The sequence below is a fragment of the Folsomia candida genome, unplaced genomic scaffold, assembly GCF_002217175.1.
Source record: "Folsomia candida strain VU population unplaced genomic scaffold, ASM221717v1 Fcan01_Sc009, whole genome shotgun sequence".
Lineage (NCBI taxonomy): Eukaryota > Metazoa > Arthropoda > Collembola > Entomobryomorpha > Isotomidae > Folsomia > Folsomia candida.
This window is the reverse complement of record NW_019091201.1, coordinates 556,472-580,263: the sequence shown is the minus strand read 5'-3', so window position 1 is coordinate 580,263 and position 23,792 is coordinate 556,472. Positions and strand designations below refer to the sequence as shown.

Sequence of the window (23,792 nt, the reverse complement as noted above, 5' to 3'; positions counted from 1 at the left end):
TTTAACACTCCTCCTCAGCATTACGTAGATCCTTGCATATTATACTTGTTAGTACTTGTTATTCCTTATATTAGTATTATTCTTATTTAATTCTCATCATCACGGATGTTCATGTGTCTTTTTAAATCTGCGCAACAATCTTTCTTAAATTCACTACCTATTTTTTCTTACTCTTGTGTATTTTCTCTGCGAGAAGGTTTGATAGATGAGCGGATGATGTTTTATGAATTTGTATAAATCAAGTTTAGTTTAGCCACATATGCGGACAAACACTATCTGACTTTAAAAAGTATAATGCCGTCTACTACTAATGTGCATATGTACAAATGTGGAAACATATAGCAACCTCCTCTTCATCTTCTTTTTCTTTTTGGTATTCTGTTCGACAGTCATGGATATATTATAAAAGTAGAAAACTGGTTTCTCTTATGCTCTCCCTCTCTTCTTCTTTATTACTGAATGAGATTAGTCAGTCGTACCTCAAATTTTCATCTGACTGGATCTAGCCGTATGTACTATGTACTACAAGAAAATTGTACGACAATAAAGAATCACTTTACTTTTATTTACTCGTTGGAAACTCGTTGGAATTTAATCTATGGCATAGTTGCAATATAACAAGGATGTTTTAAAAGTAATAAGGATTTTTCCCTGCCAATATAGCGAAACGGACTTCCACTTTGGTTAGTGTTTTTAGTCGTAGTTGTCATAAAATGCATTATTATTACTCACTCTGGTCCGTGAGAACTTGAATGAAATCAAATAATGGAATTGTTTTTCATGAGGATGTCTTGATTGAAGTAACGCTATTACTCACATACATATTATAGTTTGTTAAAGTATGTACACTGTCCGTTCAACTTGATTGTCATGCCTTTAAAAATGTCGTCAGTGAGTGAGCCGACGCCATGTTTTAGTTTCTTGATGTACCTCATGATTCGTATATACGCAAATAGGCAAAACTTATATATTTCATTGTTTCGGAATCATTAACACTCTCTCAGAATTATTCATCTTGATTATGTAATACTCAAAGGAGGAGCCTTATCTTGACAAAAATCACAAGTTTAGAATTCATAACGATCGTTTCAAATAGACCGTCGTCATTTAGTCACTGATAGCAATCACTGTTAATACTTTGGTTGTCAGAATTTGAGCCAAACTTTTATTGGCAACGTCGCCCCTTCTTCTTGCCTGTACGAGGACGACGACGACGACGACGACCGGTGTACGGGACTGACTTGCCTTCTTACGGTTGGTTAGGGTAGTGTTGTAGAGCATTGTCATCTCCCCATAATTCGTTAACCCCTATTTGTAGTTTTCTGCAGATTGCCATTAACACACCACAGCATGCACCAGCCAGTTTTCGATGTCCAAGTCCATTTATCTTTAAACCATATTATAGCAAGAAGTGTGTATTGTATTATATGCGTTGAATACGACGACGATGACGATGACACAAGTACTTGTTAGTAAGTTAGATACGTTGGTATTACTTACTTTTTAGTCTTGTGACAGATATGTATTTTTGTTGCTCGATGATAGTTATCCATAAATCTTTTCCTAGAAAATTATAAAGCATCATCAAGTTCTTTTTGAGTAAGAGGTGCCCAATGTATGTACCATTGCATATATTTAATCCATTTGAGTAAGCTTCTGACTTGAACATTCAGCATTTAAGGATTTAAAGTAATCCTCGCGCACCACCATCGCATGAAATATTCATTGACAAATTTTGATTTTTAACCTTGTGCAAAAGTTTGTATTAAAAAAACGACACTGCAAATATTTTATTAGTTTGCCTATGCGAATTGCGTAAAATTTTTCAAGGTTTTATTCTCACATTTTTGACAATGAGATAATCTTGGTTGGTGTGCATGTATATGATGATGTTATTCAGTTTGCGTAAAGTCATCATCCATCAGTGGTACATACATAGGAATGATTTTATTCATATTCCATTACATCATTCGCTCCTCATGACAGACAACTTGGCCGATGCAGTGTTATGTTAAAATCTGTAAATCTTGAATTTCGACATTTTACATGGTGCTGCAACGAACCCTCATCGAAGGAATATGTTCGTTTGCTGTTGTTATTCGGTTTTCCTTATACTTGAACCAACCGTTATATATTTTCACATTAAGAGCTTAAAACGCAACTTTCGTTCCTTGCAGTAGTGGTAAGTTGTTGTTTCCATATTGGCGGAAAACGCTAAGCGATGTGTATTTCCAAATTCCTTTCTTCTTACCTAATCCCTACGTGGTGGTGAGGGAAATAAAAAATAAATCGTTGGTTTATTGTATTTTTATGACGATATTTTATTGCAAAGTATTGTTAAATTCGTGCTGTGAGATTTGCGGAAACTCTGTGTGCATGTTGAAATCCAGAGTAAAGTGAAGAATGGGCGTTCACTTTTTATCATCATACTCTTTTTAGAGGTTATGACTTCCAGCAGAAAGGTTTGATATATATGTTATATCGTTAAGGAACCACGTATCGAGCTTCGTCATATCATCCATCTTTCCGTCAAAAACCATACCTTTAACACCAAAGTAGTTATGAATTTATCTCAAAATGGGTCTTTATATTTAGTTCCATTTCGTTCCAACATACTCAAGGAAAATCATCGGCATTGTTCCTCCTTCTGAAGGAGCAAGCAAACTTTTTATTCTTCGACATCTTCACTTTTACATGGATGACCTAACATGATCGCACACTGGAATCTCATCCATCCATCCACATGAGAAGAGGAAGAAGTGCGAAGAAATCATCGCCATTGCTGCCCGTTTTTCTATTTTTTCCCCATGAAGTGCAACTGTCTTGCAATGTGGGGCATTGTGAGGCAGTTCGCGCTATATGAGAAACATATAGTATGTTGTTCCTAATTCTTATGGAGAATGTCGGGCGCTCGTATGGCGAAACGTTTTGACCTACAGGTTTCAACTAAGCGGCGTTGGATACATCTCACCGAGCTTTAAAATGACATTTCTCAGAATTACAGTATCTCGAACCATACCAAAGATATCAACGTTAATACGTTTTTTCGCGCCAAAAATCTTAAAAGCTACCCCAAATGGGTTGGGTGCATGATAGAGACATACATGCAATTACAAATATGTCCAGAAGTACTTCAGCTACAACGTTAGTTTGAAACTTTTTTTTGATTAAGGCTTCAGTTTGGAGCAAAGTTCGAATTTGTGTGATTTTTCGTGATTAAAAGTGTCAATTTGTTCGCGGACCTACAGCCAAAGCGTTACGTTTTAGAGACTTGGACCTTAAGAAAATTATGTAGGAGAGGGTCCAACTTATGACCCTCAGAGGACATACTTTTTTGAATTCGGTCATGGTTTCTGAGTTATGGCGCGATTTTTTAAACGGTTTGAAATTTTAATTTTTCATAAGGTTACGTGTACTACCTTAGATGGTATAATCTAATATGGATAGGATCATGAGTGTTGTGCAAAAATTTATGCTTCACAATTTTATATGTGAGATATACATGAATTCTGGACCATTTCTAAACCATGAAAGTCAAAAGTGAACATGACCATTATATGTACTATATTAATAAAGACATACATACATACATACATATGTACTATATTAATTGTATTTCCTTTATCTTTACTTCTAAGTTACTTTATACTAATTGATTATATATTATGTGGTGTTAGGGATTTATACTTTTCTTATATTTTTAACTGTAAATAAAGCCAAGTCTCACGGTACCCACTGGCGCGCGAAATTCAGTCCGCCCAGTCTACGAGTTGAATTTCACATGTGATTACAAATTTATACGGAAATAAAATCCGAGCTTAACATATCTGAATCGTGTGAAAAATGCCGAAAAAACTACAAAAGCGCAGAAAGGTTGATAAAAATAGATATGTTAAAAAGTTACATCGTACTGGTGAAATTTGGAACAGTCAACCTAACGACGTTGACAATAATAACTTTAATTTAATTTTTGGCATACACAAGGCTGGCATAAATCAGATAAGATGAAAAGAATTAAATAAGCTATGCGGTAAAACCGCTGAAAACTCTATTTTTTCAATAATATATTATGGGCAAATTAGAAAGAGAGAAAAAGTACAAAACAAGATGCAGTACCCATTATTTGAAACTAATATTTCGGGGAGAAAATAGGAGCAAATGAGAGGTCACTTTGCCCGACGACTGGTACAGATGGCGAATGCGAATTTGGCAAATTCCGGCCCTCTGATATGCTCCTATTTTCTCCCCGAAATATTAGTTTCAAATAATGGGTACTGCATCTTGTTTTGTACTTTTTCTCTCTTTCTAATTTGCCCATAATATATTATTGAAAAAATAGAGTTTTCAGCGGTTTTACCGCATAGCTTATTCACTCATGTTTCTCCTCTCCTCCTTTGAATTCACTCGACTGCTGCTGCTCATCCTCAGTCAAAGTCTTCCTTATGTCCGTTATTATACTGCTTTCTTCTCATTCCTTCCGGAGGAGTTGAGATTTGATAGCTGCTCCTGCTGCCTGCACAACTCGTGTTATTTTGTTATGTCTCTCCGATACGTTTAGGTATGCATGTATCGGTCCGTTGGTGTTTCTCCTACACATCTTTCAAGGGTTACGATGAAGAAATTCTTATTCTGATTTTTCTGAATTTGGAATAGAGTGGAATAAATCTTATAACCATATTATTATTCTTTTATACGTTATAAGAAGAAGACGAAGAAGCGAATGTAGATGAGTTAGTAATTTGACTGTTTGCATTCACTTTATCACAATTTGTCAAGAATTGCCCAACCCATAAATCAAAGCAGCTTGTTTACATACAGCTGCACGTTCTTGCGTCTTCAATATGTTGCAGAGCGAGCACCCATGCAACAAATAACAGTCCTGCATCGCATGTTGATCATCGAAATATGTTTTTCTTCATCCTCCTGGTGGGATTAGAAGACCAAGAATTTGCTCGTCTTCCTCCTTGAGAAATCCAGTTGCATATATATCTCCGCGCAAAGAGTTTGTTTCAGTTTGTCATCAATAATATCATGACAGAGAGATAGAGATAGATAGAGAGGGATCCATATATTAAGTTTCACTTTATTACTCCTTGTATGTGATGGATGTTGATCAAGTAAGTTAATTTAAATTTAGAATATTGTATTTAGAGCGCATTTTTATACGCCCTAGATAATTGCAATTCATCGCAATCTCATGTTTAGCTTTGGCTGATTGAATTTGAGACGTATATATATAAAGTGTCAACCGAAGGCAATAAATGAGAACGAATGGTGTTATAATTGCTGAAATAAATCACACGGGAAACTAACAAACGGGCGAACGAATCTGGATCACTTTTTTCTATTTAACCAACCAACTGCACACATTTTACATTCTTTCCTCCGTGGGTTCGCCAACCCCCAGAGAAGAAGAAGAGCAAGCACATATTGAACGTCTCTATTTTGCTGATCATGTTGTTGAGGAGAGAGATTATGTATGTTATGGTATGTATGTTTGAATGTATGTATGTTTCTAAAAGGATATGGCCGAACCAATAACGTATGTTGTTTCGTGGTGTGGTGTTAACGATTTGTTCATTAATTGTTGTTGATTTATGCGAGTTTTACTACTTTGTACTACCTAAAGAGATAGAGATGTGTTTAATAACTGAATTATTTTTATTTCTATGTTTTCCAGCTGCCAAATCAATAGACGACGGAGGTATCACCGTACCGGAAGCACTCCCCCTTACCTCCAGAAATGTCTTAGCTATAAAAAATCATCCACTCACACTCCACTGTCCTATCATCATCTCGAGAGACGTTCGCGTCCTCGATTTATGGTGGGCAAAGGTAAGAAGAAGATTTTAGTTTAGCTGTAATGGCATATCCATATTTATCGAGACATGTCATGCTTACATACGTCGATTATCTCAGGATGGATCCAAACTTGACTTGAATCCTCAAAATCCTACAACCACTGCTGATGTACAAATGCCACCGTCCAGAATCCAGATCACAGAGGATGGGGATCTCCATTTTGAGAAAATTATTCATAAAATCGGCATCTCCAGAAGTGTTTTAGATTCCAGTGTGTATCCCCGACATGGTAAAAACTACACGGACGAGGGTGAATATCGGTGCGTTGTCAAGTCTGCGATTGGCGTCGTCTTCAGTCCCGTTATCACCGTTTCTGTCGCAGGTATGTATACATATCATCATTACTTTTATAGATATTTATTGCATCCTACTCCTACAGGACAGAGGGGTTCATTTTAGTGTGCTAAGCAAGTACTATGCAAAATTGAGCAATCTTGAACAAACACGTGACTCTGTAGCAGCATCAGGCGTCATACTTTTTAATGAGGGGAAGTGTCTTATTGTCTTTCTATTCAAGTCCATTTGTCGGTATTCCAAAGCTGTTTAATTTCGATTTTGCATTCACTGCGTAGTCAGGAAAAGACATTCCCTTCCCTTTACTTACACAGACGTACATAATACATAATGGTTTGCACAATGTGGTATTATATGCCGCTGAAAGCTTTACCTGTCACTGATTTCTACTTGTTGTTTAGTTTCTTCACGGGATTTTCCTACGAATTCTTATCTTTACTTTTGTTTTAAAGTTTGCTCAACAAATTCCATGAGATTGGAATGCGTCAAGTTACGTAAGGCGATGAACGTCTAATTGAAAAACTTGGTTGTATGACACGAACGTGGTTTGCGTTTGATATGACGTGGTTCAGTTGTAGAGAGGAGGGCCATCATATTTTAAATGAAATGAGAGGTTAAACCTTTTCAGATATTTGGCTAGCAAGTTAGTTGAGTTTATAAGATCATGTGCATGTGCATGAAAATCTAGCCAATTTTTATAAACACATACACTATACTTATTTGCAACTTGATCGTAGTTCTTCTAACCCCCAATAAAATTGTACTGAAATGATGACACAGCAGAAAACATTTACATTTTCTATAAAGCTACCTACCCATGAATAATCATAAAATAAGGAGACAAAAGTTGGATGTGTATGTACTGATGTTGTTCACTCATCGCCAACACGATAGCTGTCCAACTCGAACAACACAAATAACACCACACATACAAGACCCACAACAGCTTAAATAATAATAATATACATCAAGCTCAAAATCAGGGGAAATGACTTGCGTTCTACAATTTTGATGAAAGAATTTATTTACTTTATTATACATACAGCAGCAGGAACGACACCGTTCATTTGTTTCGTCTCACATTTGCGTAATATGTACTACTGGACAGGGAGAACCTTATCATTATACTTCATCACACACACTTAACAAGTGTTCCCTTACTGCGTTGGGCTTTTGAAAATAATATCGTCATTATTCATTCACTTATTTTTAGAATTTCAGCTTAAGAGAAATCTTGTTGAAATCTAAACAAAAAATGAAAATACCAACAACCCTTTTGCTGGATTAGATAATGCACTTTACTGTTGGAGGAAAACAATGATTATTTACCAAATGAGTGTTACGGTGTAGCAAGTGCTTAAAAATAGAAAAGGGGGGTTTCTTTGGGTGAAATGTTGGTCTTGGTATTAGTTGTGATGGGGAAGAGGGAAGGAACTTGGTGCTGCTATCATTAATACTTGAAGCCAAGCCATGCATGAGTATCTATGGGTGGGGGATTGTTTGGACTCATAGATTCATGGACCACTTAAGTTAGTTTTTCCAAGATAGAAAAGATACCATCTTAACATCGTTCTGGGTGACATTACGGTATGGTTGCATGTGTGCATGTCTTTGTACGTATATTTGGGTTCAGAATTCAGATAGATCTTTATTTAGTTGTCTCCTATATCGTCCGTGGAGATTTGTTCAATGCCAAGACTAACAGTTTCGGGCGATGTATCACCTAAATCAATACAACACACGTTTTGATTGCTCTCGTGCAATAATGTTGATATCCGGCCAAAAAAAAAAGTTTCTCATGTATCGGTTGTTAGTTACATTGGGTGGTTTTCTTCCAAAATTAAATGAGAAAAGCTTATACATTTTATGATGAGAATTAAGTGTGTGCCTACCCAATCTACCTACACATTCTGGATTTTACATTCTTCATCTATGTAAAACGAGTAACTTTATTCACCGTGTGTGTGGGTGTCTTTACTTATAGGAGTGAACATGTTTCAGTTAAAAGACCTCCTTGTAAGCATGTATGTACAATCTCGTCGGTTGGGAGAGATGGATGAATTTATTTATTAAAACCAGGTGTAGTATCCTCTGAGCCTAAAATGGTTTTGCATTTGGTAAAGTGAATTGTTGTATCATCCCATCCATCTAAAAACCCGGACAGTTTTAGAGTGGATTCGCTTCGTTTGTCATGTTAGTGCAATGAATCATTGAATGCATGTTGTTGTGACTTTGTAAATACTGCTCAGGGAATTGTGCTCATTTTCGAGGCATTACGTTATAAGGGAGAATAAAATATAATCCTAATGCTAGTTTTTTTAGGAAACATCAAATTTGTGTATGCGCGTTTGTTATCGTTAAAATGCTGGAGCATACTTTGCTCCGTGTTAGACTACTTGAGCATTTTCAAGATTTTAATTTTATGCCTGGAATTATTTAAATTGGTTAATTGTGGGTGAGCAATGTACTTACATACGTCAGTAAAGTTGAGCTGAAGTTGTTGTTACAAATATAATATGACTGATTTTGTTATTATGTAACGGAAAGGAGTGATGCAACTTATTGCGATCGATTTGTCCGTCAGTCTGTCAGCACGATAACGATAACTTTAGAACGAATCATTTTTTTAGTATTGTTTTATTTTGACGGGTTTGGACGTTATTTAGGATGAGGATTTCAGAAATCACTATCATTTCGACGTACGTCTGCCTGGAGATCATTTAGACGAGGTCAAAAGTCAAAAATACCGAATGGTGTGGGCGTAAAATTTCAAGCACATGATGCATATCGAAAATCTGATACATATTATGCAATGCAGAATTCTAAGGACTTGGCTTCCGTCACTTTGTTATACCCGTTGCTGGAGTTTATTCGAACGGAATGTGTGCATGTGATGGAAATTGCTTTGGATTTTCACGCATTCGTTCGTTTGTGGCTTTATAATAATGATTGCATATGCATAACATACGATTATTTTCAAAGTCTCATCATCACTTGTCAATCCATCATAACCACACAGTCGGCGTTGTGTTGTGATGGTGGGGGTTCCTCTCTTTTTCTTGCTCTTGTCATGCTCTCTCTCATCATGCACACACTGAATATACTATTCGCTCACATTTTGTTGAAACCTTCTTGAATTATAGTTCGTCATGTCAATCAAAATTCTTCAAGTTCGAGGTGAAATTTGGTTGAGAATTGAGAAGTTTCCTGACAATGATGATGGTCTGGGATCTCATCCGCCTTAAGGATTAGTAGTTTTACATATGCACGCATAACTTTACACTAATAGTTTCGAATTCTAATAACTTGGCTATGTTGATTGATTGGGTGTTATGGAATGCATGCGCTCAGACAGATTTCATGAATAATGTCATGTGAGAATGATGTGCTGGTATTTATAAAATGCATACGTCTGTAATGCAATGCTCGTTCATTTGTGTTTTCGGGAGGGAAGCAGCTTTATTGTGTAAATTCAAGTGGTGAGAATTCCGTAATATTTGAATGGCTGAAATCAGTTTCACGGACGGCAAAACCATGTACTAACTTATTTGTGATACACTGCCAGATAAATTCAGTAGTATTCAGTGAATGCAATCCAAAAACGAGTTTGTTGAAAAGGTAGTTTGTTGGTTGGAAGAAGTAGTTGTTGGAACGTCCAACAAACAACTCATCTAATACGCAGTTTCCTTTGTTATCATTGTTTTCATACATATATGCCTTGCTGGCTCTTGTGTGTATCTCATTTTTCAAGGGCTGGTTTTCCTACCAATACCTAAATACTCGTTAATTTCATTCATACATCCACAGGCATGAATGGGCACATGCACTCTTTTCCTTGACTAGCAGCAGCAGCAGTGGCGCTGATGCATAAAAGTAAAAATTTATTTTTTTAACGCTCTTTACTCACACCATTCTCACAGATTCCGATTCACGTAGGCATGTCTGGATGCGAATTTTGCTTTCTCATTAGCACAAAAATGATAAGACCTACAACATGCATACGTGTCACGTGGTATCAGCAATTGTATCAAAAGAGTAGGCAGGAGAGGAATATGACTCAATATTATGAAAGTTTAGACAAAAGTTGTTTGTATGTGTGTGGTATTCGCATTCGCGAGTTAAATTCTGACTTGATTAATAGCTTGAAAGTGTAGCTACAGATGAATACAGCGAGAGAGTAACAGTTTTTTTTATGCTGACGTGGATTCAATTGATTTGGGAAGTGTGTACTTCATCCCATTCCAGCATTTATGCATGTGTGTGGCATGGGGTGGGAGACTAGAGGAGAGAGTAGGCGGAATTGTGTTAAATAATGTCCAAATAATCCATCTACATGGCTTTAGTCAACTGGAAATGAGCTTTCATGTTTTGTTGGGGAAGTTTATAATTTTAAGTTTTTGCATCCGGTCACCGGAGGTCTTTTCAACACGATTATTATTATAACAACGTTTTGTTAAATTGTACACTGGAGCTGTCATTACGTTTTTCAATTTTCTGGAGTGGATGGAGACTACATGCACCATTGGTACAGGAATATTCACTTGTGTCCAATTTCATTTCATATGTACTATGCAGCTTCTCATCATTCAATAATAATATATTTCTGTAAATCGCATGTCGTGACGACGTTTGTTTTGATGATGTGTACGCCGTCTCTTAACCTCTAACCTCGTGCCAACTTTACAGTATAATCTCCAAATTATCAGATACATACAAGGTTGCATACCCTCATAATGAACCAATTTTATATATTTACTTAAAGTTAATTGACAAATTAGCAATTTTAAAAAGATACAATTGAAAATTTTGGACGCTTTTTGCTTGTTAGCAGTTAAAATAATAGGAGGAATTGAAACATAAGTGAAGGAAAAGAATATTTATCTGCACGGAATCTGGTGCGTTGAAAAAGTGAAAGGTTTTGCTACACACAAAAGAGAGGACGACATGACATAAGCTATTGATGCGCACATTTTTGTTTGTTGCGTTGCGAAATGAGTTCAAAACAAGGCTATAGCGCATCGGGCCAACTTTATAACTTTTTCTGTCCAGTAGTAAATAGAGCTCGTCATCCTGCGACGGTTCTTTTTGTCTTCCTCTTGAAATAGGCATTACGGATGACGGAAGTCCTGTGTCTCCAAATGTATTATTAACAACAGACAAATCCATATTGTACCTGAGCCCGTTACCTGATTTAAAAAATAAGAACGAGAAAAATGATTATACAATATTATTATGTTAACCTCTTCATTCAAACTTATTTATTTTCTTCTACTTTTTACTATGGTCATAAAGACAGATAAAGTACTCCGTTGTCTACGATTGATAAAATATTTTTTACACTGAAAGATAACCGGGAAAACAATCCATTCATTAAACTTGTACCTAAGCCTCTTCATCACACAGGAGCACAGCATAATAATATACATACGTAAGTACGTATGTATGCATGTTTAGTCAACCGACGTGTCTGAAGTTTCCGATAAAACGAGTTAACTATCCCAAGGTGATAAGGTATCAACTTGTACTTTTTTAAAAGTAGACAACAGAGAAAGAGGGGAGTCTTGTTGCATCTTTTTTACCCTGCCTCTGCCTCTAGTAATCAACTCCATGACTTTGTGTTGTTGTGTTGTTCAGTAGAATCCCGGTCTTATTAAGCGAGTCATAAAACTGTTAAGAGCATATGAATGTCCTAAAGTAAGTAAATTGCGAAGGAAAGAATTCAACTTCCCGTTCTCGTCGTCATCATAATAATCATTGGACCAATTAACTCAACCCGTAATTGCCCGAACGGAGACTATTTATCTTATTATTCTACCATCTCTTTGCTTTCAAGGAATAATAAAAATGAAATAAAATGAAGAAGCATTATAAAATTTGATCAGATTGGCAGATTTGATGTTTAAAAGCTTGCCAAGCATAGCTCATGCATTTGGCTGCACACGTTTTGAAGGCATCTGTTCTCTGGTCAGAACAAAGTTGTCTTTCTTTATTGCATATTTGTTATTGTTTTGTTTTGAAATATTTCATAATCATGAATTAGGATGGAATCTCAGTCCAATTATGATACGATAATGACAACATTTACTTCAAGGTGTCTCTGTTTTATTAGCGTCCTGTTTATCCAGCTTCTTCCAAAGTTGAGTCACCAAAGGAATGTGGTAATATGTTTATTTAAAGCGTATGTATGGATATTCTTCTCCTGCTTCATCATAGCGGTGATGAGTGACAAAGAGGAAATTGCATTTAAATGGTTCTTTAAAAGTAAAACCATTTTTACAAAGCGTTTCTTTTACATGCTGCCTAAACCCCGTTTCACTTTTGATGGGTCCACATTCAAATTAAATTACAACCGCGCTCCCCTCTTAACTTGTGGGCACGTGGTTTTGACGCTGAAACTTCTGTCGCGGTTACTAACGAAATGTGCTTTAAAAATGCGTTGTACGACGCGCTAAACTAAATCCGAGTTTAATGAGAACAAGTCCCATTTTGTTGTAGTTGTTGAAAAAGAGTTGAATAAAATACGTGGGAATTCAAAGAAAAATGTATCATCATTAGTTTCGCTATGGATTGTATGTAATACTAAAAACGTAACAGATATAACTCGTTAACGTTGTCGCCCCGAAATTAAACTTTTTCTCTCTCTTTTCACTCTACAAACAATGTCGACTTTTTCGCCTCCCGTTTTTTTAACACCACGACCATAACTTTGCCTTTGTCAACTCAGCTTGTACATAAATTACTGTAGTTGACAATGACAATTCGTAACAGAAAACAACAGCACAAAATGGATGGGGAATAGAAATAGGCACAAAATACAAACTCTCCATTATAACCGGTATGTTATTGTAGCTCTCATTCCATTTCTTCTTCTTCTCCTCTTGTTTCCTATCCGTATCGAAAGTAATGTTCTAGACAACTCTCCTCCCTTTTGGAGAAGAAGAATGACTCGAGGCACTGCCAAATCAAATCAAAACGTCTTGCCATCTTTTTACTACATTTTACATCATATTTTATATGTTTTGCTTACTCTACAATAATTCTTCCTTAGTGTTTTTATTTCACATAAAGTGCTCATTGTTTAGCAGAATGGGATACTACTCGCTCAATCGTCGTGATGGTGGTATGTATGTAGTCGTATGTATGTATGATGGCATCTTTTTACTGATGAACATACACACTACTACACTGCATAAGGAAAAAAATCATTAAAACTTTGTCCGAAGGAAGTGGCGAGGTTTACGAGTAGGTATTTTATTATATAAGATGAATAGAATAAGTAGTTTGCTGGCTTGTTGGAAATAACAAAATGTTATCATTTTATGTGGCCTTCAAATCATTTATATTTTTTTTATATAAATCTTAGAGTACGTAAGATGATTTTAACCTCTACATACACAAGTGCAACTACAAAGTGAAATGCGCACAATAAGTTTGACGGCTAGGGTTGTGGAAATGAGACATTATACTAAGAATCAGAAAGTTAACAAAGTTCTGTAGAATGTCCTGATGACGACAATAACCGATCTATGTAAGGTTGACTAAAAAGAAAAAGTCAAATTTGTTATCATCGTCTATGCCTTTCTTTTTCTTCATGCGTTTCCTAATTAGTTTTATTACTTTACAGAATAGTGAAATTTAAATCGAGTTATTCATCCAAAAGTAATATATTTTTTTTTGCAATTTGCAACAACATGGTATTTTTACTTCTTCTCATCATATTGAGATCACGTATTACATAGTGTTGAACGATGCAGTGTCAGCCTTGTCTTCTAATTTGTATTCTACACATTTTTGTTCAACCTCCAGAATCTTCAGCACCACATACTTTTCAAAGTTCTTCTATGCATCCTCCCTCCATTCTCAGGGAATACATAGGCGAGCGAAAAACTATCGTTGAACAAAAGTTCTCTTCCAATTTCTAAACACTAAAAGGAGGATCGGTACTGTTTTTCTTTGTGTGGCGAACCATAGATTCACTCATTTATCTTTTTAAGTACAGTTTTAAGTTGGGTGAGAAACCCACGACCGATGGAATGACGAATGGCGACGAGGAATGACGGTCGTGTAGCAAGAGCAAAGTTGAAAGTAGGAAACAACAGAATTGCAGAATAAGTAAGTAAGTTCATTGCTTGGTTGGTGCAGTACTGGCAAGAAATCTTCTTAACAGGGAGCAAGACTGATGTTAATTTGAGACTCATTGGAGTTGGAGTTCATTCAAGAGTCAACTTGTAGCAGTTAAATCATAGTCGCGACGACGAGATGCTGCTGAAATATGTATGTTTTAGGAAATGCGACCAACAATGTTACATGCACACACGAAATCGCGTCCTTCTTGCGTCCCCTGTAACACATGATGTCAGATATGTGTTCATATTTCTGAAATCTGAAGAGTAATTTGTTTTGTTTTCTAGTTACATGTTGGAATTCACTATAATTGAGTCAGATTGTTGTGAATTATGATGCTATTACATGTACACACTTCTTTTACCATGTATTTTTTTAACACTATTCACTTTCTCCGTTAAATTACTTGACTCAAGTTTTATTGGTGATGTGGTTCAATGGTGTGTGAAAGTAGATTTTAGTTAATGCCTTCTTGAAAACCCCTCAATTGATATATTATACTTTGCTATACAACTACTTGGGGAGAAATTAATTAAATTCAAGCATAAAAATGACGATTTTGTTATTGCACTTATGGTATTTCTGTATGTACATAAATCTCGTATAAGTGGTGCAGTTGTAACTTTTCTTTCCCAAGACTGCATAGCAGCCTAAAATTTACTTCCTGTGACTGAACAATTCCGAAAATATGCATTTTGAGTCCGAGTTAGGGCTTATGGACCCGTCATGTCTGTCAGTCTCTGTTTTGACCAACTTGGCCTTAAAATGAACGGAAAGTCTTTGGATGTGTTCAAAGATATCTTACATTTTTTAGGAAGTATCTCAGATTTACGAATATGAAGTAATTTTTTGCCAAGAGAAGCTAACAAGATGCTCCATACAATTTTGTAGATTTAGTTAGCAAAAGCTGAAAGTTTATAAAGGAAAAATTGATTGCAATAATGACGCAAGTTTTATAACATATTGGTCCGGGGACCCAAGAGGGTTACCCCCACGGTTTTACAAGTTACGAAGAAAATAACTAGCTCGGGCTACATCAAGTCCACACTGTAAGCTTTTTATTTCGTAACTGTTTGTTATTTTCCTTTCTAGTTAAAGATGTATGAAGGTCCATTTTAAGTATTTTTCCTCTGGGGACTACTTAAACTGAACTAAAACTTAAACACTTTAGTCGCTCCTATTAGTAACATCCATTTTCTTCTCGCACCCTCCAACATATAACTGTTGTTACATAAAACAATGTGCTCGTACTAATTCCACTGAAGCTTTTCAGCCATAGCATCAACTGCCCTTACTAATAATCCTGTCTCAGACCCATTAAACTTGCATAAAACTACCATTTAGTCCAGCATTCCTCGTATGACTTTCGGTCTCTGCTCATCTTGAAAAATACACTTTCTCGCGACAGACAGATTTTTCCCTGAAATTTTATTTCCTGCAACATCTAGTTTTTCGCTTTTTAATCCAACTTGCTGCCCTAATGGTGCTGTCATGTTCTTCTTGCCATGCGAAACTAGAGCGGACAGAGGAGAGAGGGAGGGCCGAAAGTTGAACAAACCATTGATCGACCCGAAGATGAATGAACGTAGATGTTGCATTGTGTGTGTGAAATGTAGTAAGTAGTAGTAAGCCGAGTGAGTGAGTGGGTTGTAAAATCTTTCGTAGTAAACCAACTCGACCAACCAGGAGAGAACCTCCCCCATATAAATGATGAGCAAGCGTCTCAATGGTATTACATACGTAGCCCGAGAGTAGCAAAAGTGGTGGTGAAAGGGGTTCGGTTCAGCAACTCAAACAGCATTCACGACGACGACGACGACATGCACGCTAGTCTTGTGAGCAAAATATTCGCGATTTGATCCCTCCTCCTCTTTCTCCTCCAGAAGTCCTCAGCCAACCAACCGTCCAATTTTCCCTCATGAATGCTCTCCTTTGCTTCATCTGCCTCCCAGTAGCTCGCTTTTTCCTATATGTTCCTACGTTTCGGTGACTCGTCGCTCGTGTAGATTTTACCATTTTTAGTGTACCGACCCAAGGTGGCCTTCGAATTTTGAAGATGTGCAAACACAAACGTACGTACGTACCAACCAAGCCTGAGCAATTGGCTCACGTGGTGGTAGTGGTGATGGTGAAGAAGAATATATGTAAAATAAAACATGCCATCTAAAAGGAAAAGGGGGAGGGGGAAATCCTTTGTGCTCGCTTTCTTTCCTACAGCGATTTTCTCCTCTGCTTTCTCCCGGTACCCAATAATGGGCTGATCACATTATTGGTGTCGTGTGTGTGTTCCGCTCCATCCATAACAATGCTGCTGCAAAACGGCACTATGCCATACGTACAACCCCAATCAAGCGAGTGCAAAATGATATAAAATGATTCAACTTATGTATGTTGTGGTGAATACATGCTGCATATGTGCATACATCTGCTGTAAAAATTATTATTTTTTGCTTCTCCGTTGGTGATTACGAATTAGTCTCACAGCTTTGAATTTGCAAATGTCTGGCAGTGTCTAACTATTAAACTTTGTGTGTGTGTGTTTGTTACGTAATAACGGCAGAGAGTGGTAAAGGATTATATCAAAATTTCATTAACATCTCTCTGTCGATATAAACATGTGGTTGGCAACATTGGTAGTTTGTATGATCTCGTGTATGATAATCGTGGGTGACTGGTACTACTAAATAACTACCTAGCGGCTTGGTAGTGGTAATCCATCCTACGTTATAAAATACTTACATAAAGGAATGAGTATAGTCTGCTATATAGCAATTGGTAGACCTGGAGAGAATGATCAGGTATGCGCAAAAAAATTGGAGTATGCTACAATGTATGCATGCACTACCTTTATACATTAGCATGGATAAAAGAAATCAGTCTGCAGAAAAAAAGGGTTTTTATATGACTTCAATTGAATTTAAATAATATTATTATTACGTAAGATTCAAAAGTATTTTCGGAAGAAGAAATCCAGTCGTACCTTGTTCTTAGTTATTAGATTAATGCTATGAAATGGATTTGAACATGATGTTAGGCGAGAGTAAATCGGAATATAGTGCCAATAATAAGCTTAACCTCAAAGTCCCAAGAAGACGTTTGGAATCAGATTTCCTCCTCCTTGCTCTCCTCCTGCTTCTGCGTTATAACGGATAAAACAAAGTCTTATTCAATACGATTTGCAATGAAAGTTTGATCATCCAACTTCCAAATCTAATGAAGAGAAGGAGCAATGAAGTACGCAAAGTGAGTGAAGTGAAGGTCATAACCAGTGATGTTTGCTTGAGTTACCAAGAGCTTGAGCTTGTCCTACTCGTCACCTAGCACTCTATCTGCGACTACTAGAGATACCATCATCATATTATTATCAGTAGCAATAGAAGAAGAAGAGTGCTTTAAGTTTGCGAAACCATGCTCACACTTGTGATCTCTAGCCTTCGTTTTCCATTATATTGGTACAAATTCTGTATGGTTGGATGGATGGATGGAATGAGTGAATAGTGAGATCGTACTTTTGGAGCAAAAGCGTTAGTAAGCAGCTTAGAGAGAAATCATCTTGGATTGCTAATACGGAAAACCTTGTAGTGTTCGTGCCCAAACAAAGTAACCCGACTCTTTGTGACAGCAGCCAGAGCGGCCGACGACCATCATCTTATCGATGTCCTTTCTTTTTTATTATTATTATTTTGTCATAGCGGTGTCAATTCAATCCAACAATTCTGGAAAGAGAGAGGGGACAGCAGCAGGTGACAGCTTAAACGTGGTTTAGAATGGAAAAAATACGGCTCATTTTAAGTGGGTTTCACAAACTTGTGTATATTATGTGGTTGGAGGAATTGTCTGATTGTATTAAAACCTCGTCTTATTTTGTATCTATCTGCCTACTTCTCTCCAACAGCACCAGTCCGTTTCATGACTTTTCTTTTTTACAGATTGCAATTCTATTGGCTGAATTTTGCAGGTGGTGTGGTGGTTGTAGAAATAGCGTTGCGATAGCGCTATTCCCACTTCTCATTAAAATGTACGCGACTGGGACCATTTGTTCAATAAACCATTGCAAGACACGGATTTAACAAAGTGAGCGAAGCTAGTGCTAAAAGTAGTTGATGACATGCGAAATTGTTGGACACAGTATTTGCATGTTGGAACATGTTTTATAAACATGAGCTATTGGGGAACATGAGACCGTTTGTGTGACGAAAAATCGATAACTCCAGAACACAAGCTATCATTTAGTATGATAATCTCACGGTACCCTATTGGTCAGTTCTGTGACCTACGCGTGACCTTAAAATTCATAATTACTTTTGCCATTGGATTCTGCTTTGAAATATCTTCCTACTTTATGTTGTACTTTCGATACACGTTTTTCACCTTTGACCTTGTTTGAATGGTCGTGGGATCACCGAAGGTCAAATGACTTATCGCATTGGACGGCCGTTTAATATTAAAATACCCACATTGGCATGTTACAATTTGACATAATCATGACCTGTGCCTTGGCGCCATGACCTTAAGTTTATATGTCGATTGCAAAAAAAAGCGTAACTCGAAAAAATTGATTCGCTCGAACGTTGGAGCACCAACGGACAGACGGACGGACCGACGGACAAGCTATAAAGTAAGCTTGGCTGACTTAATAATGTTGTGGTATACACAGCACTATGCTATGCATACACAGTATACACGTATCTGTTGTGTATAGATTGTAGTAGGGTATGGTTTCGCGACGGAGTGGCAAGAAGTTTGCGAATTTCATGTGAAGCAGGATACAAGATTCGTTGGTGATGTGGATTGGATAGGCTAGTTAGTTAGGGTCCATCATTGCAGTTTTTTGCACAAACAACATTTGCTCTCATCTCATATGCTGGAGGAGGATAGCGTTAGTGGAGGACGAGAAGAGTGAGTGCATGTGTACAGAATTAGAGTGTGGGTACGAACGGGCGTCATGTTTAATAATGTTGAAAAACTAAGATGGAGAAAGCACCATATTTTTTATTTGCATTCAGTCAGTAATATCAAATTTTGAAACTGATGATAATATTATTATTACGTAATGCGTATTTGTTCTGAAAATAAATTATGGAAATTTTATTTTTCTTCGAACTGGCAGGAATTTGCAATGTTTCCGATCAGTATTATGGCAGATATTTGCAAAAATATTAATCCCCTACCATTGAACTAAATACGAGGACATTCTATACATTGCTCTTGCCTTTTACTAATTGGCCTCCCACTATTATCATTTCTCCCACTGAAGCGTATCTAATTTCAAAAACATTACGTATAATGTTGTCCAAACGGTGTCGAAAAAGCGTTTCTTTGAAATGACTTTATTATACATAGGTCAAACCGACACAAGTATTTAGCTAGATTGACATTTAATATCAAGTACTACGTAGTAACTTTCCATGCACTAAATTAATCTTAAGTCTTTCAATCTACACGGACTGTATGTTAATTAAAACCGTTTGACATCAAACCACGACACGGACAGATTTATTGATTAGTATTATGCTTCGTCGGTGTCGGCACGTTATTGATATTTAATAATTCAACATGGTTAAGAAGGATCCCTTATGTTATCGCAAACAATGACACACACACTCTTAAAAGGTTCATGCATAGTTGATCTGTTGTTGTTGAAAATTCTTTTAGACTGACCTGTAATGCAAAGGTTTTTGAACTTAATTTTTCGTCACGCGTATCAAGTAAAGCATGCACAGGCTTGTTTTGCGACTTGGGTAAGTACGTCCTCCTGACACGTGGAGACGTCAAATATAAATAAATATGTTGACATTCCACATGTATTTACTTTATGGGCGACGGAAGAGTCCGAATGTTAAGCCCGTATGTTTTGGTTGGCGATTTTCTTTAGTCTACGCTACATATCTACTTCCATAAAGCGTTAGTGTTAAGTTCTGCCTGGGTCCCTGTGGCTCTCAATGCAAATTGCCCCGTAGAGGAGACAAAGAAGGAAGCATGCAACGGTTGCATGCATGAATTTTCTGCATGAGTCTCACTTCGCCTGCACGTGACTTTTACGTACGCTTGCCATCAATATCAAATTAAATGTCTTTGTATATTTGCAGTGTGCAAGTAAATTGAGTGAGTGAGCAGTACATACATCACTCATCAATAGTGGTTATCATGATAAGTGATCTTGATAAACACTATTAGTTAATTATTTTAGTTTGAGAAACTCCACCCACAGCGAGTAGCATATCAATTCGAATGTATTTTTTACGCTGAATCCAACGCCGTCAATGGTTTTGACCTGCGAGGCCCCCGTGACCTTGCCGTGACCGTGGGGGCCAAATATGGCTTATTCGTGATGTCGCACATCAATTCGAATGTATTTTTGAGGCTGAATCCGAATCCGTCAATAGCTTGGCATTAATTGTAGAAGTTAACGGGGTTTATGGAACTTAACGGGAGCGTGAAGCGTGGGAATTTAAATAGTTAGCTATGCAGTTACTCCCACGCGACGGGAATTTAAGTAATTAGCTATTCAGCTACTCCCACAGTGGGAAATCAAATTGTACTGTGACCAGAGTAATTGAAATGCCTTGGGCATTGAAATTTCAATTATTTCAATTGAAATTGGTTATTTCAATTGAAATTCAAATAACTTGGGCAAACCCTCACTCTGATGTATGTATGTGGTATGACAAAGTCTCCACTGGGAATTATTTAAAGTATAGTATGACGGATTTTTCGCTTTGGGCACACCCCCCCTAGAACCCGGCCTTGGCCGGGCTATACGCTAGTCTATTTCATAAAACGTTTGCATAATTTAAGAATGCAACGGGAAAATAACTTTCGGTATAAAAGTTGTCATGCTTGTCCTGCTTCAACTAAAAAAAATCCGTATTATTATATTATATTTCAATATTTTGTGACACACCATATTTTTCCAATTAGTAATATCGATTTTGTCAAATTAAATAGCTCAGTAAAAATTTAATAGGCTAGTTTGAAATGTTATGTAAGAGTTTAATAATAGACAAACTGACATCTTATAACCACTACACATTGAAGTTGTAAACTTTCCCCTAAACCTGTGTCACAACAACAAAACGAACTACGCATTTTCTCCTCCTGGTAGAGCAATCAGTTTGAATACGTATGTAAATAAAATTCCCCATGACTCTGATCCAACCTAACCTAACCTAAACCTTATTCTCCACACACACAACAATAAATATCTACGTTAACAAAATCGATCATGTTATATTTCTTGCGTAACATGGTAATTGTATTATTAGAATATATTGCCCCTAAATAGTATCGCAGGGGAAGAAGTCGTATTTATGAAGAAATGTATGTACATATGCATGAGGGCAGGAATCATCAAAAGGAAAGCTTTTATAAAGAGGGGAAGGAGTAGACATTAAAAAATTAGTGGTGACACGGAACCACGACACAGAACCTCATACAATATGATTATGGTGACTATTTGGCATTTTCGCTTGCAAAGCGGTGGCGACGACGACGACGACATGATGACAAATGGAGTGCGAAAGTATCATGAAAAAGAAACTCCCATCATTAGTGATATGTACGTACCACCAGGTCACGGTAGCGGTGAAAGTAATGGGGATTTCATATTATTCTATCTGCAGAGTGAAAGTTGGTGGTTGGTGACTAAAATGGTGAATGTGTTATTTTGTGCTATTGAGCACCTACAAACAAACAAACCAGCAAATCCTTCCTGTGAGAAGAGAGAAAATGGGAGGCTTAACATTCAACCCTATCCATATTATTTGACTGTTTACATTACGACAGCATCAAAGCATCACATCGCATCGCATCGCATCGCACACTTCTTCTTGCATGCCTACATATTACAAAGTAACAATGATTCGCAGCATGGTTAAGTATTAGTGATGAGAGAGAGAGAAAGCAGAATTCACCTATTCGCCGTGCTTTCTCGCTAGCTGCGAACTGGGGAGAAAGCACGGAGAAATATCGAACAGAACTATAAATACTTCCTACTGCTGTGTGTAGGCTGGTTGGTTGGATGAAGAGTTGAGTTTGTGGATTTGACTGGTGAAGTCTTGGTGGTGGTGGTGGTGCTGTATTGGCAAATGGGGTTTCTGCGTCGCAAATCGGCCTACTTTCTTTTTGCGTAAGTAGGCAGAGGCAGAGGCGTGCGGCGGTGGTGGTGTGTATAAAACTGGAGTAATATAATATCTTGGTGATATCAATGCCAGGCCGATATAATGACTTGATTTAGCGGAATCTTCTATATCTATTATCTTACTCTCGCATCATCATATTCAGTTTGTTACGAATAAAGTCACCCCCAAAATAAACTATGTGTGTCCAGTTGAATTGTTTTACATATGCACATAAATCAGGCTTATTTGAAGGTTTCGGTATAAACTTGTTTTGTTTTACTACCCGGACATATGACAATATCTGTACCAGAGTGTCGCATACATATTTGATGTTAAACTGGAATTGGAATATTTTCTGTTAAGTTACTAATCATTGCTCCAAGCAGGCATTTTTATTAAATTAATTACGATTATTAAATTTCCAGCTCCTTGGTTGTTAAATACCATGAAAATCTATTTGCTTCTAAAATTGCGCATTACAATTTATATATATCAATCGGAAATTTCACTTTAAACAATTTCAGAACTTCTTGGAAGCATCCAAGATACTTTGTTTTTGTTGCTCTGTTGTGCTGCAATTAAGCACAGTGAAGAATTATTAGCATTTTCAGTCTCTGTTTAGCTCGACGTTATTCTCGTTAATACGTTTTGTTTCAGTTGCTGCAGTCCGGGTGGTACTCGTTGTTGCATAGCATTTGTTTAGCATTTAAACTCATAAAATATAAATGAGAATCTACTTTTGACTTTATTATTATTGTTTGCTCTCTTCATTTGAAAGTTGAAAAGGTAATAAACTGCGGTGAAAGATGTTAATCATCCTTTGTCTTGTGTATTCATAAATAATTTCCAACTCGCTCTTCTGCATGGCCCACCACGTACATTCTTATGTGGTAAATATGTATGCATGCTCGTATTCCTACTTGGCGTCACAATTAAAGTGAATTCACGCTTTTTAAAATTAGACAACAAATTCGACAGTCTCCAGAATAATTAGTTAGACTCATGTTTCTCGCGTCTTGCAATGTGTACGTTCCTCTGCAATATTGTAATGATTTCCATTCCATTGTTGTTGAGTTTGCTTTGTTTCATAGAATGCACATGGCGGATGTAGTTAAATATGTGGAGTCGTCGTCGACGTGTGTCTGTGCAATATTGATTGTTTAAATTTGGATGGGCAAAGTTTTTGATGTACAAACTGCTGCCTGCTACACATACGTAATAATAAGAGACCATACTCCACTTGTGTAAATTTAAATGTATTGCACTAGTTATTAGACTTGCTTATTCTGTTTGACGAAATAATTCCCAAGTCAGACTGACTCCGAGAGTTAGCAAGTATTAAAATTAGCAAGAATATACATATGTAAGATGTCTATAAGTACTATTGTTTTG

At 36.9% G+C, this 23,792-nt stretch overlaps 1 protein-coding gene across 2 annotated transcripts in view; it reads left to right on the top strand.

Moving 5' to 3' along the window:
• Positions 1 to 23,792, top strand: part of LOC110854374 (protogenin) — a 47,363-nt gene that overhangs the window by 11,463 nt on the left and 12,108 nt on the right. The window contains exons 1-3 of one of the 2 annotated variants that reach the window (XM_035855089.1): positions 4,968 to 5,117; positions 5,681 to 5,835; positions 5,920 to 6,184. In XM_035855089.1, the coding sequence (XP_035710982.1) occupies positions 5,977 to 6,184 (208 nt within the window). In that variant the 5' untranslated portion in view covers positions 4,968 to 5,117; positions 5,681 to 5,835; positions 5,920 to 5,976. Of the gene's footprint in view, positions 1 to 4,967; positions 5,118 to 5,680; positions 5,836 to 5,919; positions 6,185 to 23,792 lie in introns of those variants that run through there. The other variant, XM_035855088.1, reaches the window with a different exon arrangement.